This window comes from Panthera uncia, chromosome B1 (assembly GCF_023721935.1).
Source record: "Panthera uncia isolate 11264 chromosome B1, Puncia_PCG_1.0, whole genome shotgun sequence".
Taxonomy (NCBI): domain Eukaryota; kingdom Metazoa; phylum Chordata; class Mammalia; order Carnivora; family Felidae; genus Panthera; species Panthera uncia.
This window is the reverse complement of record NC_064811.1, coordinates 175503893-175523111: the sequence shown is the minus strand read 5'-3', so window position 1 is coordinate 175523111 and position 19219 is coordinate 175503893. Positions and strand designations below refer to the sequence as shown.

Here is a 19219-nt window from a genome sequence, read left to right as displayed (position 1 = left end):
AATACTTGGGTTGTAGTGGTATTGTGACCGCCGTATGAAAACTATTCATCCTGGTGTTTTCTCTTTAAAAATGCCAAACATAGGACTTAGCCAGCTGTGGAGCCCCGAATGCGATGTAAAGAGTACGTCTGATACCTTGGGAACCTGTGGGCTTTCTTCCTCGAGGTGGGGGTGGGTTTTAAAGCGGAAAAGCAGCAGTAACTTGCCACCATAGAAAACTGTCTTGCCCTCTGGAGGGAGTCGGCTCAGGAACATGGGTGGGGTTATTTTGTTTCTAAAGTTGACCTAGTCTAGACTTGAGGAGTCACAAAGTCATCAGACTGACTTTGCGCATTCCTAGGCCCTCTGCCTCTACATGTCCATCTGTAACTTGGGCATAAAAAAATGCAGACGTGCACCTGACTACTACTCGGGGAGGCTCCCGCCGGCCAGGAAAAGGGAGCGAGTCGCCACTCAGGAAGCCCGGTGTGTCAGGAGAATGTTGGTGATCTGGGCTTTAGTCCCGGGAGGCCAGACGCCTGGCAGAAAAACCGCCCACCAAGCAAGCATCAGAAGAAAAGCCTTGGCAGGTGAGGGTAGTTGTCCCGCGGATTGGCGACAGGGGCGGAGGCCTGGGTTCCAAGAGGCTTTGTTCAATTACAAGCCAGGCCCCAGTTTCGGGAGAAGCCAATTAGATCCCCGCTGGGGGATCATCTGACCTCGCGTTCCTCCCCAGGAGGGGCTTCGTAGGGGGCGGGGCCAGGCGCGAGGCTCCTCCGGGACCGGGGCGCCGGCCGTGCGGGGGAGTCCCGGGCGCTTTAGCGAAGCCCCGCCCCGCCCCGCGCCCGCCAGGCCCCGCCCCCGGGGCTTCCCGGGCGCGCGCCGCCCCGCTGTGTCCGCGCGCCACGCCCCCCAGCTCGCGGGCCGCGTGCGGAGCCGCGCGCCCCGGAGGCTCCGCGACCGTGGCGGCGGGCGGCGGCGGAGGAGCAGCCCTCCGCGGGCCATGTCTTCTCCGGTCGTGGCGAGGAGCTCCCCCGGAGGGAGCCGGGAGATGGCCCCCACGCCGCGGAGCCGGGGCCGGTTCTGGGAAGTGGGCGGCGGCAGCGGCGACCGGCTGGAGCGCGCGGCGGCGGAGTCGGAGCGCTGGGAGCTGCTGCTCCGCCGCGGCGAGCTGCTGGCGCTGGGCGGCCACCTGAAGGGAGCGCTGGAGGCGTACGCGGCGGCGCTGCGCCGCGGGGCCCCGGTCAGGCCCGAGTGCCTCGGCACCTTGGTGGACTGCCTGGTGCTCAACTACCGGCTTCGCCACGGGCTGGGCTGGAGCGCGACCCTCGGAGCGAGCGCGGACCCCGGCGCAGGCGGGCTGCTCAGCTGCCTGGGCTGCCGGGGCTTCCTGAGCGAGCCGGTGACCGTGCCCTGCGGCCACAGCTACTGCCGTCGCTGCCTGCGGAGAGAGCTCCGCGCCCGCTGCCGCCTCTGCCGGGACCGGCTGCCGCCCGCCGCCGCCACAGATGCTGAGGGCACCACCCCGCGGCCGCCGCCTCTGGCCGCCGCCATCGCCGCCTCGGGCTTCAGAACCAGCGTCGTCCTCAACCACCTGGCCGAGAAGTGGTTCCCGGGCCAGCGGGAGCGAGCCCGCGCGGCCGGCCGGCTCGGGGAGCTGCTGCACCAGGGGCGCTACCGGGAGGCCCTGGCCGCCGCCTGCGAGGCGCTTCGAGCAGGTGACCGAGCGGGGATGCGGCGTGGGCCCGGGCGACCCCACCCTCCTTTCCCCGACGGGCTGGCTGCCCGGCGTCTCTGCCTCCCCGAGGCTGCCTGACTCCCGTGCGTGGGGTTTCGGGGTCCTCGAGGGTGTGGGAGGGGGCGGCGCCCCGGGGTGCTTCGGTCACAATGGGGATCGCCTTCGGAACCGACTGTGACGCGGCGCGGGGAGGGGCGCGCAGGCTCGGGGTTCCCTTGGCCGCGGCCCTGCGGTCTGAAGCGAGCGTCCCGAGCGGAGCGGGTGGCACGGTGGAGGCCGCCGGAGCGCGGGATGGGGTGGAAGTTGGGCGAGCCCGAGCGGCCGCTCGCTTCCTGCCGCGCTCTTTCCGGTAATTGGCCGGCCGGCCGGGCCGGGCCCGCCGCCGGCAAACGACAGCCGGGGCGGGGAGAGGATCTCCCCACCGGAGGATAGGCATGCAACGTTTACCGTCGTCTCGCACGAAAGTCATTGGGGCAATTGAAGCCGCGGGAGGGCAGAATTGCATAAGCTGGGTGGGGGGGGGGGGTTGTGTAACGGGTGACGTCCGGTGGGCGTGGCGGGAGCTCGGCGCCCGCACCCAGCTCCCGGAGGCCCCGCCGGCCACTGGGCTTGGGGCGGGTGTCGGAGCTGCCCGGGGGTGTTAGGTCTTACCTGAAACGTCTGCAACCTTGGTTGCTCTTGATGGTTTACCTGCCTATTTCAAATAATACTTATTTCATAAACACACGCTTGCTTACTTTCCGAGCACTCCTAGTTCTCGGTAAAGAAAAAGAGGTAGTCTCATCGAGTTCTTTGACACGCTTTTGTTTGCTTTTCCACTCTTGATCAAGCTGTGGGGAAAAGCCTTTTAGGTCTTTTGTTTGTTTCTTTGCCTCCAAGAAGCAGCATTGGCTTCTTAACCTAGGTTAGCACTCTTAAGGTGGTTTCAGGCTGCCAAAGGGGACCCTGCCGGACTTACCTAGGTGAAATGAAGACTACTTTAAGTCAATCGGTGGTTCTCTACCGGAGGTATTTTAGCAGCCCCCCCGCCCCGGGGGACATTATCTAGAGCAATATCTGGTGATAACTGGAGACACCCCTTGTGGGTGTAGTGCTGGTACATGTGGTGGGTAGAGGCTAGGGATGCTAACATCCTACAGCGCACAGGACAGCCTCCCTCACAGTTGTCAGGCCCAAAATGTCAATAGTGTCACTGTTAAACCTTGTGTTAAGTAAGTATATTGCAAGAGTAGTGTCTTTATTGGCATGGAATAATGCTTGAGGGAATTATCCCCGAGAAAACAGACGTCTAAAATATAAACCGGTATTAGGTAAATTTATAAACTGTGTCACCAAAACGATCTTTTTGCAGGTCTTTTATCCTAAGTGCTTAGTCATTTTGAACTAGTGACAATACATTGAGTTACTTAATACCTTTGGAGTTCAAAGCATAAACTTGGCACATGTTCATAGTCTTTCAGTATCTTTATGGGAAGTGTAGGCAGTTATAAAATGGAATAGAATGATAGAAGGAAAGAGAACAACAGTATTTGGAATACAGAATTCTAATACAGACAGCTCTGCCTCTCTGGGTAAATGGAGCATGAGTAAGGAAGCACAAACCATCTAGGCCATGGGCCTCATTTCAACAATGAAGCAGAAGCTAGGGCAGTGAAATGACTTGTCCAAAGTCACACAGCTAGCTGGTTTTAGAGGCAACATCATATTCTCCATTTCTCCTAAATGTTGCACCAGGGCCCATTCTGCCCTTATAGCTCACCCAATGAAAGTGTTTGATATAAATTTCCAGGGAAGTTTCTCTTTCTTTCTTTCCTTTTTTCTTTCTTTCTTTCTTTCTCTCTTTCTTTCTCTTTTTCTTTCCTTCCTTCCTTCCTGTCACTCGTATAAAACAAAGGATGAAACTTATGGACAGCACTATGCAGTATTAATTACTAATTTGACCTGTTAAATTAGACACTTCATAAAAATTCGTATCCTAATCTATAGAACAGTGAGTACATTTACTAATTAAGGTCTGGCATAATATTCTCTAACCAGTAATCTTTTAATTAAGGAAGACTCTGGGCCTTGGGTTGAAGACCTTTTTTTTAACAGGAAAAAAAAAAAAAAAAAAAGACCTTTTCTCTCCTTTTTCCAATTTGCATGGACTGCCCACGGGGATTTTGCCTATTTAGCTACTTAAGTCTTACTGTGGCAGAACTAGAACTCAAGTCTTTTGACTTTCACCTCATTAGCTTCTTTTCCCTTATTCTCTGAGGTCTTTCAAAAGTCATGAATTCCATATGGAAAAGTGTGTCTGAATGTTACTAATGAAGAAAAATTTTTTTCATCCCTTAAATTTTTAGTGCAAAGTGGGAAGGAAAAAAAAAGAAACCTTAGAGCTAACAAATTGTAGTTGGTCAACTATAGATACCAAGTGTTTAACAATATATGGGGTAAATAAAAATGTTTAGTAGAGTTATATATCTGTATTATTAGGCTTTAGCTTTTCAGAGTCCGCTAGTTCGCTAGATAGGCATTTGAAATGTGTTTATATAATTGTACAGTTCTGTGGTTACTAATGATAGATACTTTTCATTATTGCTGATGAGAAGAAAGACCACTATAATTTCTTCATAGAATTCTTATGATGAAAGAACTAAATACTATTAACTAGAAAAAGATAATCTAGTCTACAGTTAGCCCACACCCGTCCAAATTTATCCCTGTTGACAAGAAAGGCAAGCTTGAAAACCTTTGCCAAAATCAGAAGTTTCCCATTGAGATTACATAAGTTTCTGTTGAATTGAAATATATTTAGATAACATTTAATCTATTGATCTTTTGGTATTAACTCTCAGATGTTTCATAACTTTCTGTCTCTTTAGTATTCAGGAATATTATGTAAAAGTCTTTTCTACATTGGATCTTTATACATAAGAGCCTATTGAAGTGATCTCACTTTGCTATGCTATTTTCCTTTTATTTTTAATAAATTTGTACACTGGCTTGCCTCTTCCCTGTGTACACCCCTCTCACCCAAAGAACCGTATAAGTAACAGTTTGAACTGATTAAAAGAAAAAATAAAGGTCATAAGGGGGAGAATAGTGTATTTAAAATACTTGTAAATTTTTGTCTTTAAAATTAATTATGTAGTTAATTAATTAAATGCTTACCTATTAAGCATTTAAAAAATTTTTTTATATCATTTGGTCTTCACAAAGAATCCTCAGAAGGAAACTGAGGCATCTAGAAGTGGAGGTGCAGTGTGGCCTAGTGGTTAAAGCTAGCTGACTGCCTCCGTTTGAACCCCAGGGCAACCTTCCACTTACTCTCTGACCTTGGGCCTGTTGTCTAACCCGTCTGTTTTGGTTTCCTTATCTGAAAAAGCGAGAATGGTATCTGAAAGATAGATACCAGTAGTAACAGCTACCTAGGGCTGTTGGGAGAATAAATGCCTAGTAAATAGTAACAAAAATGTTTTTAAAATATGAAAGTTGTGCTACAGCCAGAAGGCGATTTGGCTAAAATTAAAATCTAAACTTTGTAATGTCAAGTCCTGTTCTTTTCTGTCTACCACATTAATAATATTACCCGAGTGAGGGTTGAATCTTGATTCTAGCCTGTATATGTGAATTAGTAACATTTTTAGCATACATCGATAAAATACAGATACTGCAAGGCTTTAGTTATAAAAAGAATAGATTATAGGTATCTACTGAATACATTTAAAGAAGATATGAAGGTGTTTAATATCTTAACTAGGTTAATGTGAAGAAGTTTCAATTTATTTTATCAGTAAACTTCTGCGTGTCCTAAGTTACTCTGTAAGACACTTGAAACTGTAAACACTTGGACGTTTATGTGATGTTTCCTAGTTGACAAAATATTTTCATTTCCATTATCTTAACTGATCCTTAGGAAGGCTCATGTGATTTAGGAGGGCAGCTTTCGCATTGCTAATTCACAGACTGAAGATGGGAGCTCCAAGACTTTTCAGTGACTTCTTGAGGCAAGTAAATAACCAAGTTGGAACTGAAAGGTAGAAGCAGTGGATATTGCTTCTAAGACTAAAATTGATATAAAAAATTAGCATATAGGGGCCCCTGGGTGGGTCAGTTGGTTGAACATCTAACTCTTGATTTCAGCTCAGGACATGATCCCGGGGCCCTGGGATCCAGCCCTGGGTCGGACACCCTTGGGCTCCGCACTTAGTGTGGAGCCTGCTTAAGATTCTCTCTCCCTCTGTCCCTCTCCCTCTTTCAAAAAAAATTAGCATATAAATCAAATCTCAAGTATCCATACTGTCTTTTCAGTAGATACTTACTGAGTACTTAGTACATAAACGGCATTGTTTTAGGTGCTGGAAATATAGAAGTGAACAGAATAAAATATCTGTCCTTACAGAATGTGTATTTTTCTGTGTGTTTCCTTTAAAATTGCAGCAAATTGGTATTTATTGAAAGTCACTACAACAGGGGTTTATATTGCTCAATTGACCTCTAACAAACAGAGCCTATAACGTGGTAGATCTTTGATTCATCCTTTCTTTAAGGATGTTACTTTAACTTAAGTTTGAGGATTTTTGCATTGCCTCAGCATCACTACAAGGATCAGTTAAATGGCATACTCTTATTGATACAGAAGATGGGAAAAGGGGTTATGTAAATATGATATTTTCTGTTTTAAATAATGCCATTTTTTATCTTTTTTGATTCATCAGACAATGAAAAATTTATCAAAACTCCATTGTCTTAGATTTCTAGTTATTTGTACATTAACCTTTGGTATATTCAGAATTGTTTTTCTGTTTAGTGGAATATTTCTAAGAGGCTTAGATATATTCATGTGAAATTTTAAATGAATTTATATAGTATTCTACCACTCACATTGTAGAGATATTTTTCAAAATTGTACTGTGTTTTACTGTACAAGATGAATGACTTAGACTCTAAAATGCAATACAGAAACTTCTGTTCAGATTTCCCCCACTTTGGTAGAATAGGATCAGTCTTTTTTTTTCTTCTCCTCCCTCTCTTTTTTTTTTTCTTCACCTTCCTCTCTCTCTCTCATTTTTTAATGTTTATTTATTTTTGAGAGAGAGAGAGCACGAGTCGGGGAGGGGCAGAGAGAGAGGGTCTCACAGAATCTGAAACAGGCCCCAGGCTCTGAGCTGTCAGCACAGAGACTGACACGGGGCTCGAACTCACCAACCGTGAGATCATGACCTGAACTGAAGTCGGACTCTTAACCGAGTGAGCCACCCAGGCGTCCCTCTTTTTTTTTAACTTATTTATTTTGAGAGAGTGTGTGTGCGCATGCCACGTACATACATTAGGGTTTGGGGCAGAGAGAGAGACAGAATCCCAAGCAGGTTCCATGCTGCCAGTGCAGAGCCAGATGCGGGCTGAACTCCCAGACCAGAGATCATGACCTGAGCCAAGATCAAGGGTCTGGCGCTTAACTGACCGAGCCATCCAGGCGCCCCTCTTCTCCTTTTGTTCAGTCTGCACTACTGATCCCTAAAGATGTTGCTCACTGGCAAAGATCTATTTGGATAAAAGAAAGTACTTTTCCTAATGCCTTGTATCAAGAGCAAATCTCACTGCTATCCAACTTATTTAGAAATGTTTTGTAATACCAACGTTTATTGAGCATTTGTGTGGCAGGCATTGTGTTGTCAACATGCGTGGTCTTACGTAGTCTTCACGACAGTCAGAAGATGTGTCACCAGCATTCTCTAGGTCCTCGAGGAGACTGAGGTTTAAAGAGTAAGATAGACTGTCCAAAGTGGATCTCAACCAGATGTTCTGAATCCAGTGGTTATGATCTTAAGTATGCCAGTTACTATTCCTGGACTTTATTAATCACTCCCTAATAACTTGTCAATTGGCAGCTTTTAGTTTATGATAACAAAGTCCTACCATACTGAACTTGAAAAAGTAATCGAAGCAAAGAAATTTGGCATTTTGGTTAGCTGCTGAAATTGTTGAAATAGCTCAATACAGAAATCCAAGAAAAAAACACTCCGAACAACAAGTAAAAGATTATGAACATGGAATGTTTATTCTTATGCATACACAATCTAAGTAATCAATAAATATATATTGTAAAGGTCAAACTTATTAAAGTTTAAGCACATTAAAATAAATTTTTTTGTATTTTTCTAGGAAACAAAAATACATAGCTTGTGGGAATATAAAATAAGTTTTTATAAAAGGAGGGTTAGCAGAATGTATTGAAAACTTTGCCATTCATCTTTGTAGACCGTGACTAAGGAAATAAGCAGATAATGTAAAGGCATACAGATAGATGTTCATGATAGTACTTTTTATATTAGCAAACATTGGAAGTAAATGCTGAGTTGGACATTTTTAAATTGTGAGCATGGTAGAATACTTTGCGACCATTAAAAATCATGTGAATTTAATGACATTGGCAAAAAAGCAGGTTATAAACTGTATATATGGTAGATTTCATAAAACTATAAAATTACAAATATAATCTACACACAGAGGAGAAATGTATGTTTTATGCCAATACTAGTTATTTCTTTATGATGGGGAGAAAGGTTTTTATTTCTTAATATTGTATATTTTTCAAATTTTTATAAGTAAACATTTTATAACTTTTATAATCTGAAACAAAGTTTCTTGAAGATGAACTAAGGAAACGACCCATAGACCCGTTACTGACCATTTACCCCTAAGGATTAGAACAAAGATGAGGAATTGGAACTCCAGAGAAAGTTCCTCAGCCCATGAAATTCCTCAGATTGCTAAAGACCTGATTTCCTCAGATGTGTAGCAGAATTTTATTTCATTTTTTTAATTTGCCTGATGACTCACGATATTACTAGGTCTAAGAGAAAATGGGAGCATGAATTAAGGAGCATAAGGGGACAGATTTTAATGAATTTCCCCTTGTTCAGCAAACATTTAGCAAAGCCGGGATTTGAGAACACAAAGACAGGAAATAATGGAGGGAGCTCAAAAATGGATTTTAAAATGAATGCAGTGGACATAGAGTGAAGGAACATGATCATACAGTGAACACTTACAAGGTACCAAGCCTGTTGTGTTTTGCATACGTTAACTTGCACTGGAGTAGTCCTGGGAGGTAAATGCTGTTATCTGCATAGAAGTGCAAGCGAGTACCCTGGAGCCGGACTGCCTGAGAGAATCTTGAATCCTCCACTTCTCAGTTTTTGTATCATGGGCCAGGTACTTAAGTTCTGTGCTTGGTTTCCTTATCTATGAGAATGTGGATAATGCTAGACCCAAATAGGATTGTTCTGAAGGTGTAAGTCATCTAGAATAGTATACACCAAGTGGTGTTTCTTAAACACAAATGATTTTTTAAAAAAATCCTCAATTTTAGGGGCGCCTGGGTGGCCCAGTTGGTTGAGCGTCCGACTTCAGCTCAGGTCACGATCTCGCGGTCCATGAGTTCGAGCCCCGCGTCGTGCTCTGGGCTGATGGCTCGGAGCCTGGAGCCTGTTTCCGATTCTGTGTCTCCCTCTCTCTCTGCCCCTCCCCCGTTCATGCTCTGTCTCTCTCTGTCTCAAAAATAAATAAACGTTAAAAAAAAAATTAAAAAATCCTCAATTTTATAGCTGAGGAAACAGTACAGAGGTGTTTGGCAGTTTGTCCCAGTCATGCCGAGCAAGTGGAGGAGCCTGGAGTTGAACCCAGGCGGTGTGACCTCAGGGCTGCTGCTCCTGATCCTTGCGATGTGCCAAGTGAAGGCAGGCTCAGGATAAAGCATCTTGAGAAGAGACTGCTGAGCGGAGTCGTGCTGGATGAGAAACCGTTCCCCAGACCATGGGGCAGCAGGGCGGCACTGAAGCAGAGCTGTGACAAGGAGGGACTTCTGTGAGCAAAGGAAGGAGGCATGAAATAGAATGGCACGTGTGGGGCAGGGTGAGCTTAGGTATTACTGGAGCCCAAAGGGGGAGGTTGACCATGCAGGAAGAAAGGCTGAAGGGATGGGCAGATGCCGGGTGTGTAGGGATTGGTCTGTTGTACTAAATACCCATCTGATCTTGTGGATGGTGAGGATATAGTAGGGTAAAACCGGATGGAGGCAGTGAGAGCAGTTAGCAAGCTGTTGCAAAAATCATAGAGATGTGGGTCTGGACCCTTAACAAAAGCTGTTAGCAGTAAGACTGGAAAAGACCAGGGTCAGATTGAAGAATTGAAGGATGTAAAGTTGGCAAAGTCAAGGATTTGCAACAGTGAACTCCCTCTCTCTGAGGTGCTGGAGCAGAGGAGGGGGTCTTAAGGAGGCTACTGGAAGCACCCCAGCTCTGGGTGAGCAGTCCTTTACGGCTCGGGGTTTTAGATGCTTTTGCGTTGACTACTCATTCTTGGACTATTTTGGCACGCTGCTCTCCGTTTTCTGAACTCCAGTTGTGTTTGTCAAATGAGGATTACATGATCCCATTTCACAATAAAATAAACATTTCTAATTAGATTGTAAACTCTTCAAGGGATAAAATGGGGATAAAACAAAATCTTTTGAACACCTACAGGGTCAAGCTTTGTGCCAGGACTCTTCATTCTTGCCTGATGATGATGAATCATACTGAGCTTTCACTTTCCATGTGCTTTTGTTCAGAGATAATGGTTTCCAATTATATTACTTTAAGAAACAAAAGACAAAATATTCTAGACATGTCTTTTTTATTTGGGAAGCATGAAATATTTTCCTGAGATACTTAGTTCCAATTCTTAAGCATCAGCTGAAAAAGGCCAATTTCATTGTTGAGACTTACCTGTAGGAAAGCAGTCCTTTAAAAACTAGAGTAAACCAAGGAGCTCTTGGGGAGTTTTATTAGTGGGTTTTTTTTTTTCTTTTTAATGAGGCATTATGGGTCTTTATGCCCTTTTCATGATGAAAGCTTTAGTTGGTAAGCATACATTTTTGAAGGCTTCAAAGATGATAGCTTTAAAAGAAAAGTCAGATTAATTTTGTCTAGATGCACTGAAAATTAGTTTCTGGCTCAGACTTCAGTTTTACAATCTGTGTACCTACAGTAATTGATTATAGTATCATAGGTGAACCAGCTAACCAAAATTCTGAATACTACTTTGGTTTCTCAGGTAAAGATGTAGAGGGTAGTAGTGAAATTATCGACAAAGCTTTTTTCCTCAGAAATACTTGAAATTAAATCTGTTTTGGGATGATCCAATACCAGTTTTTGCAAATGGCAGGAATTCAAATTTTGACCTCTTAAATTCTCACCCCATTTCCTCCAGAATCAGGGCCATTGTATACCCTCATAAGTTTGAGCCTTGGTTAGTCTTTGTTACTAGTTTGAGCCTAAGACAGTCTTGGTCAGTCCTTGTACAGTGTGAACTAGTTACATATATGGTTGTTTATAAGTGAGGACTTAGAATTTAAGGTATAAAAAATTAAGATTTATCCTAGCATAAGGTTTATCATTGAAAGATAAATCTTTAAACATCTAAGACCTGTTTTTCAAATTTGTATAGAATGCCCTATTTTAAGAAAACATTCATTTTCTTTAAGGTGATTATTCATATTAGAAAATATTTCCAGTACTTAAAAACCATCATTCCCTGTGCTCACATTATCTACTTAATAGTCATGTGATGAAACTTCTAGATAAAACTCACCATGTAAGTGGGTTGCACCTGTATTGTACTTTTGTGGTTATTGGCTGGAATCACTAAGTCAGTTCTTAATCTGGTATGTATTTTGTAGATTATACAATAATATTTTTAAAATAAACCTTTATAAAATGTGTGTTTCAGAGCCCAGCGATGTGACTCTCAAAATTTACCGAGCGGAATCATATGCTGGTCTCCAAGAGTTTAAAGCAGCCATAGAAGATTTAAATGCAGTTCTCTTGGAACTGCCAAATTGGCCTGAGGTAAAGTTACTGTTTCACATTTGCATACGTTTCAAGTTTAACCTGTAGGCAGCATGCATTAAGTTATGGTTATAAGTTTTAACAGAATAGATTGATTGACTCTTAAAGTATACGGAGCTCTAGAAATCTAGGGTTAATATTTTGAGTGGATGGCTATCTAACAATTTTTTTAATTATAAGAGACCTCTATTTCCTAACTAAAGAACAGCCTGAATTCAGGCACAGAGGGAAAAATAAAATAAAATAAGAGATCTTATTATACAGAATTTCGTCACGTAAAACTGGTCACGTTGTAAAGGTGGAGCCAAACTGAAAACTGATGAAGGAAGTTTATTGATGGAAAGAGAAGAGGTTCTTCAGGCTGTAAATTGAGGCATAACGATGGGGATCCGATTAGGCAGTGATTTAATGCAGTAAATGGGAACAATGGAGGTTGCCTTGCCCATATAGTTTTAAAAAAGACTTGAGGCAAGTATATTATAAGTAATCAGTTTACTAATTCTCCTTTGTATTAAATTGCCAAGGCAAATCAGTTCATGTCTCATATATGTCCTTTAAGCCAGAAGTTACTATTTTATATGAATTTCTTCCCGTTCAAAACCATGCTTTTGAGGACACAATAGTAAGGATGTTGTAAAAATTATAAATTAATAAGGAAACTGATACAGAATCCCATGATGCCCAAGGCAAATATATATTAACAAGGGAAATAATCTGTATGCACAACTTTAAAACTGTTAAAAAAAAAAACAAAAACAGAATCTCTAGATTTATTACTGAAGTGATATAATTAGAAATTTGATTTTGAAGTCATTTTCCCAGAAGTGCTTCTCCAGGGAAGTGTGTAAATATACCTTTGAAATGCTTCGGACTCTCAGAGTCATTCAGAGTTTCAAAATGCACATTTCCAAGCAGACCATTTTTATCTTCCTTGATATTTCTAAGAAATAATTCTTAGATTTCTAAGAAATAATTCTGTTAGTAAAGGTTGTGTATGTGTGCTTTCATTGAAGGTCTACTTCAGGAAAGGAAAAGTACTCCATGATGCTGGTTTTTTAGGTGATGCCTTACAACTCTTTCTTCAATGCTTAGCCCTTGATGAAGATTTTGCACCTGCAAAGCTAGAAGTAGAAAAGGTAACTGGTTTACCAACTATAATAGTTCAAAGCACGTCTAAGACATAGGTCTTTTTAAAAATGCTTTTTTGGAATCTTGGGAAAGAGCATAAGGAGTCCATGAGTCAACTTTAGTAGCAGTTTGACAAGTGGTTTTAAGGTTCATATACTTAGTATATTGAGTTTTTACTGAAATCAAAATATTTCATTCACAGATATTTAAAAACATTATTTCTGCTTAAATTTGGTGTTTTTAATAGTTTGTTTGCAGCCAGACTAACCATCCTTAATTAAATATTGTTATCATGATATATCTGCTCAGAAATTTTTTTTAATTGAAACAAAATGGGTATATAACATATATAAGTTTCAGTGTACAGCATTATAATCCAACATTAGTATACACTACAAAGAGATCACCACTAAAAGTCTGTTTACCATTCATCACCATACAGTGCCTCCTTCCCTCATTTTATCCAGATCCCTTCCTCTGTGGTAACCACCAATCTGTTCTCCATATCTGGAAATTTGTTTTTGTTTTGTTTTGTGTGTTCATGTCTATCTGTTTTTTGTTTTTTGTTTTTTTTAAGATTCCACATTTGAGTGAAGTCATACAATGTTTGCATTTCTCCATCTGACTTATTTCACTTACCATAATACCTTCATGGTCCATTGATGTCACAAATGGCAAGATATCATTTTTTTTTGGCTAAGTGGTAGTCCATCGCATATGTGTACTGTATCTTCATTCATCTATTAATGGACATTTAAGTTGTTTCCGTTTCTCAGCTATTGTAAATAATGCTACATGTACATAGGAACGCATAACAATGTACATAGGAATGCAAATCTTTTCAAATCAGTGTTTTTGCATTCTAAAGATACATACCCAGAAGTAGAAGAGCTGCATGATGTGGTATTCTGTTCTTAATTTGTCAAGGAATCTCCATACTGTTTTCCATAGTGGCTTTACCACCAACAGTTCACTTTTCTTTACATCCTCTCTAACCCTTGTTATTTCGTGTCTTTTTGATAGTAGCCATTCTAACCATTGTGAGATGATACCTCATTGTGGTTTTGATTTATATCTCCCTGATTAGTGATACTGAGCACCTTTTTATGTTCCTGTTGGCCATCTGTATGTCTTTGGAAAAATGTCTATTCAGATCCTCTGCCCATTTTCTAATTAGGTTTTTTTGTTGTTGAGTTGTAGAAGTTCTTTATATATCTTGGATATTAATCCCTTGTCAGATACATGATTTGCAAAAATCTCCCATTCGGTAGGTTGCCTTTTTATTTTGATGATTCCTTATACTGTGCAGAAGCTCTTTAAAGTTTGATGCAATCCCATTTGTTTATTATTGCTCTTTTTCTTGCTTTTGGAGTCAGATCCACAAAAATACTGCTAAAACCCGTGTTGAGGAGTTAACCATCTATGTTTTCTTTTAGGAATTTGTGATTTCAGGTCTTAAATTCACATTTTTAATCCATTTTGAGTTAATTTCTATGTATGGTGAAAGATACTGGTCTAGTTTCGTTCTTTTGCCTGTGTCTATCCAGCTTTCCCAGCACCATTTATTAAAGAGACTCATTCATTCTCCATTGCATGTTCTTGGCTCCTTTGTTGTAAATTAATTGTCCGTATATGTATGGGTTTGATTCATTTCTGGTCCATCAGTGTGTGTGTGTCCGTTTTTATGCCGCCATTGTACTGTTTTGAATACAGTACTGTATTCAGTACTGTAGTTTTGTCTTATAGTTTGAAATCAGGGAGCATGCTCCAGCATTTTTCTCCTTTCTTAAGATTGCTTTGGCTATTTGGGATCTTTTGTGGTTTTCTACAATTTTAGGATTACTTGGTCTAATTGGATGGAAAAATGCCATTGGGATTTTGATAGGGATTACAATGAATCTGTAGATTGCTTTGGGGAGTATGGATATTTTAATAATATTATTCTTCCAATCCATGATCATGGTATATCTTCCCATTTATTTGTTTCTTTCTTTTATCAGGGTCTTAGAGTGTATAGATCTTTCACCTCCTTGGTTAAGTTTATTCCCCAGTATTTTATTTTTGATGCAATTGTAAATTGGATTATTTTCTTATTTTCTCTTTCTGATAAATCCTAATTAATTTATAGAAATGCCACAAATTTCTGTATGTTGGTTTTGTATCTTGCTAAGTTACTGAATTCTTTTATTAGTTCTAACAGGTCTTTTGTGGAATCTTTAGTTTTTTGTATGTAGTACCATATCATCTACAAATAGTGACATTTTCTTTCTTTCCAATTTGGATGCCTTTTATTTCTTTCTCTTGCCTAATTGCTGTGACTAGGATTTCCAGTACTATGATCAGTAAAGTGGTGAGAATGGGCATCCTTATCTTATTCCTGATCATAGAGGAAATGCTCTCAGGTTTTTGCCACTGAGTATGATGCTAGCTACAGGTCTGTCATATGTGGCCTCTTTATGTTTAAGTGCATTCCCTCCGTATCTACTTTAACAGTTTTTGTCATACATGGATGATGACTTTTGTCAAACCCATATCTAATGAGATTATCATATGATTTTTATCCTGTTTTGTTAATGTGGTGTATCATGTTGATTGGATTGATTGGTTGTTTCATCATCCCTGCATCCCTGGAATAAATCCCATTTGATCATCATGCATGAACCTTTTACTGTATTGTTGAATTCAGTTAAATAATATTTTGTTGAGGATTTTTGCATTAATTTTAATCACTGATAATGGCCTGTAATTTTCTTTTTCTGTGGTGTTCTTGTCAGCTTGGTGGCATCATAAAATTATTTTGGAAGTGTTCCTTCTTCAAGTTTTTGGAAGAGTTGAGAAGGATAAGTATTAAATCTTCTTTAAATGTTTAGTAGAATTCACCAGTAAGCCATCTGGTCCTAGACTTTTGTTTGTTGGGAGGTTCTGATTACTGATTCCATCTTCTTACTAGTGATTGATCTATTCAAATTTTCTGTTTCTTCATGACTCAGTCTTGGAGGAGTGTATATGTCTAAAAAGTTATTCATTTCTTCTAGGTTGTCCAATTTGTTGGCATATAATTGTTTGTAGTAGTGTCTTATAATTTGGTGTGTCATTTGTAACGTCTCATTTCTCATTTTGTTGATCTGAGCCCTCTTTTTTTGGATTTGACAGAGATTTTTTTTTTTTTTTTTTTTTTTACTATTTTTTATTCTAGTAAAATTGACATACAGTTATATTAGTTTCATGTGTACACTATAGAGATTTAACAATTCTGTACATTATTTAGAGCTCATCATGATAATGTATTCTTAACCCCTTTATCTGTTTCACCTCCACCCCACCAACCTCCCTTCTGGCAGTCCCCAGTTCTCTATGTTTAAGAATCTGTGTTTTGTTTCTTTTTTTCTTTGTTCATTTGTTTTGTTTCTTAAATTCCACGTATGAGTGAAATCATATGGTATTTGTCTTTCTGTGACTGATTTATTTCCCTTAGCATTATAACTTGTAGATCCATGTTGTTGCAAATGGCACGATATCATTCTTTTTTATGGCCAAGTGATATTCCATTATATATGTGTGTGTATACACACATCTTTATCCACTCATCTGTTGTTTCCATAGCTTGCCTATTACAAATACTGCAGTAAACATAGGGGTGCATCTGTCTTTTCAAATTACTGTTTTCATTTTGGGTAAATAACCAGTAGTGGAATTACTAGATCATATGGTATTTCTATTTTAATTTTTTGAGTGACCTACACAGTTTTCACAGTAGTTGCACCGGCTTGTATTCCTACCAACAATGCCTAAGGGTTCTTTTTTTCTCCACATCCTTGCCAACACCTGTTATTTCTTGTGTTTTTTATTTAGCCATTTGACAGGTGTGAGGCAATATCTGATTATGGTTTTGATTTTCATTTCCCTGATGATTAGTGATGTTGAGCATCTTTTCTTGTATCTGTTGGCCAGGTTTATGTCTTCTTTGGAAAAATGTCTATTCATGTACTTGCTCGTTTTTAATTGGATTACTTTTTAGGGGGTGGTGAACTGTAGAAATTCTTTATATGTTTTGGATATTAACCCCTTATTGGATATGTTATTTGCAAATATCTTCTCTCATTCAGGAGGTTGTCTTTTTGTTTTGTTGATGGCTTCCTTCGCTGTGCAGAAGCTTCTTATTTAGATGTAGTTTCAATAGTTTATTTTTGCTTGTGTTTCCCTTACCTCAGGAGACATATCTAGAAAAATGTTGCTATGACCAGTGTCAGAGATGCTATTGCCTGTGCTGTCTTCTAGGATTTTTATGGCTTCAGGTCTCACATTTAGGTCTTGAATCCATTTGGAATTTATTTTTGTGTATGGTGTAAGAAAGTGGTCCAGTTTTCCCAACACCATTTGTTGAAGAGACTGTCTTTTTTCCAACTGGATATTCTTTCCTGCTTTGTCGAAGATTAATTGACCAAGTAATCATGTATTTATTTTTGAGTATTCTATTGTGCTCCATTAATCTGTTGTCTGTTTTTGTGCCAGTACCATACTGCTTTGATTACTACAGCTTTGTAATAGATCTTGAAGTCTGGAATTGTGATTCCTCTAGCTTGCTTTTCTTTTTCAAAATTGCTTTGGCTGTTCGAGGTCTTTTGTGGTTGCTTACAAATTTTTGAATTGTTTGTCCCAGTTCTGTGAAAATAGCTGTTGGTATTTTGATAAGGATTGTATTAAATCTGTAGATTGCTTTGAGTAGTATAGACATTTTAACAATACTTGTTCGTCAGCCTATGAGCATGGAATGTCTTTCCATTTGTTTGTGTTGTCTTCAGTTTCTTTCCTCCATGTCTTATAGTTTATAGAGTACAGGTCTTTCACCTCTTTGGTTAGGTTTATCCCTGGTATCTTATTATTTTAATAAGATTATCAATTATCAATAAATAATTTATTTGTAAGTGGGATTGTTTTCCTGATTTCTTTCTGCTGCTTATTAGTATATAGAAGTGCAACAGATTTCTGCACATTGATTTTGTATCCTATGACTCTACTGAATTCATTTGTCTGTTCTAGTAGTTTTTTGGTGGAGTCTTTAGGGTTTTCTATATAGAGTATCATGTCATCTGCAAATAGTGAAAGTTTTACTTCTTCCTTACCAATTTGGATACTTTTTATTCCTTTTTCTTGTCGGTTACATGGCTAGGAATTCCAATACTATGTCAAAAGTGTTGAGAGTGGATATCCTTGCCTATCCCCTGACCTTAGGGGAAAAGCTCTCAATTTTTCATTACTGAGTATGTTGTTAGCTCTGGTTTCATATATGGTCTTTATTATGTTGAAGTATATTTCCTCTAAACCTACTTTTTTGAGGGTTTTTCATCATGAATGGATATTATACCTTGTCAATTGTTTTTACTGCTTCTATTGAAATGATTCTGTGGCTTTTATCCTTTCTCTTATTGATGTGATGTATCACGTTGATTGATTTGTGAATATTGAACCACCCTTGTATCCCAGGAATAAATCCCACATGATTGTGATGAATGATTTTTTTTAATGTGCTATTGGATTCTGTTTGCTAATATTTTATTGAGGATTTGTGCATCTGTATTCATCAGAGATATTTGCCTATAGTTTTCTTTTTTTGTATTGTCTTCATCTGGTTTTGGTATCAGAATAATGTTGGCCTCATAGAATGAATTTGGAATCTTTCCTTCCTTTTGATTTTTTGGAATAGTTTGAGAATAGACGTTAACTCTTATTTAAATATTTGGTTAGAATTCCTCTATGTAGCCATCTGCTCCTGGACTTTTGTTTGTTGGGACGTTTTTGTTTACTAATTCAATTTTTTAAACAACCTTATACAATGTTTTATTTATTTTTAAAAGTTTATTTATTTTCAGAGAACGTGCACAAGTAGGGGAGAGGCAGAGAGAGAGAGAGGGAGAGAGAATTCCAAGCAGGCTCTGCACTGATAGATGTGGGGCTCTAACTCAGGAACCATGAGATCATGACCTGAACCAAAATCAGGAGTTGGACACTTAACTAACTGAGCCCCCCAGGCACTCCTACTGATTTAATTTCATTGCCAGGAATTGGGCTGTCCAAATTTTCTATTTCTTTCTAAGTCAAGAGCCCTCTCTCTCTCTTTTTTTTTTTTTTGGTTAGTCTAGCTAAACATTTGTCCATCTTATTTATTTGTTCAAAGATCCAGCTCTTAATTTTTTGACCTTCCCTCTTTTTGTTTCTATTTCATTTATTCCTGCTATGATCTTTATTATTTCCTTTCTTCTATGACTTTGGGCTTTGTTCCTCTTTTTTAGCTTCTTTAGATATAAAATTAGATTGTTTATTTGAGATTTTTCTTGTTTCTTGAGGTATACTTCTTAGAACATCTTTTCCTGCATCCCAAAGATTTCAGTACGTTGTATTTCTATTTTCAATCGTCTCTAGCTGTTTTTTTTTTTTTATTTGATTTCTTTGATGAGTAATTTGTTGTTTAGTAGCATGATGTTTAATCTCCACATTT

The 19219-nt window shown here is 39.9% G+C and overlaps 1 protein-coding gene across 2 annotated transcripts in view; it reads left to right on the top strand.

Annotated features, from left to right (window-relative positions):
- The first annotated feature begins 871 nt into the window (after positions 1–871).
- Positions 872–19219, top strand: part of LONRF1 (LON peptidase N-terminal domain and ring finger 1) — a 37604-nt gene continuing 19256 nt past the window's right edge. The window contains exons 1-3 of one of the 2 annotated variants that reach the window (XM_049631674.1): positions 872–1697; positions 11477–11595; positions 12609–12731. In XM_049631674.1, coding sequence (XP_049487631.1) covers positions 983–1697; positions 11477–11595; positions 12609–12731 — 957 coding nt within the window. In that variant the 5' untranslated portion in view covers positions 872–982. The remainder of the gene's footprint in view (positions 1698–11476; positions 11596–12608; positions 12732–19219) is intronic. The other variant, XM_049631673.1, reaches the window with a different exon arrangement.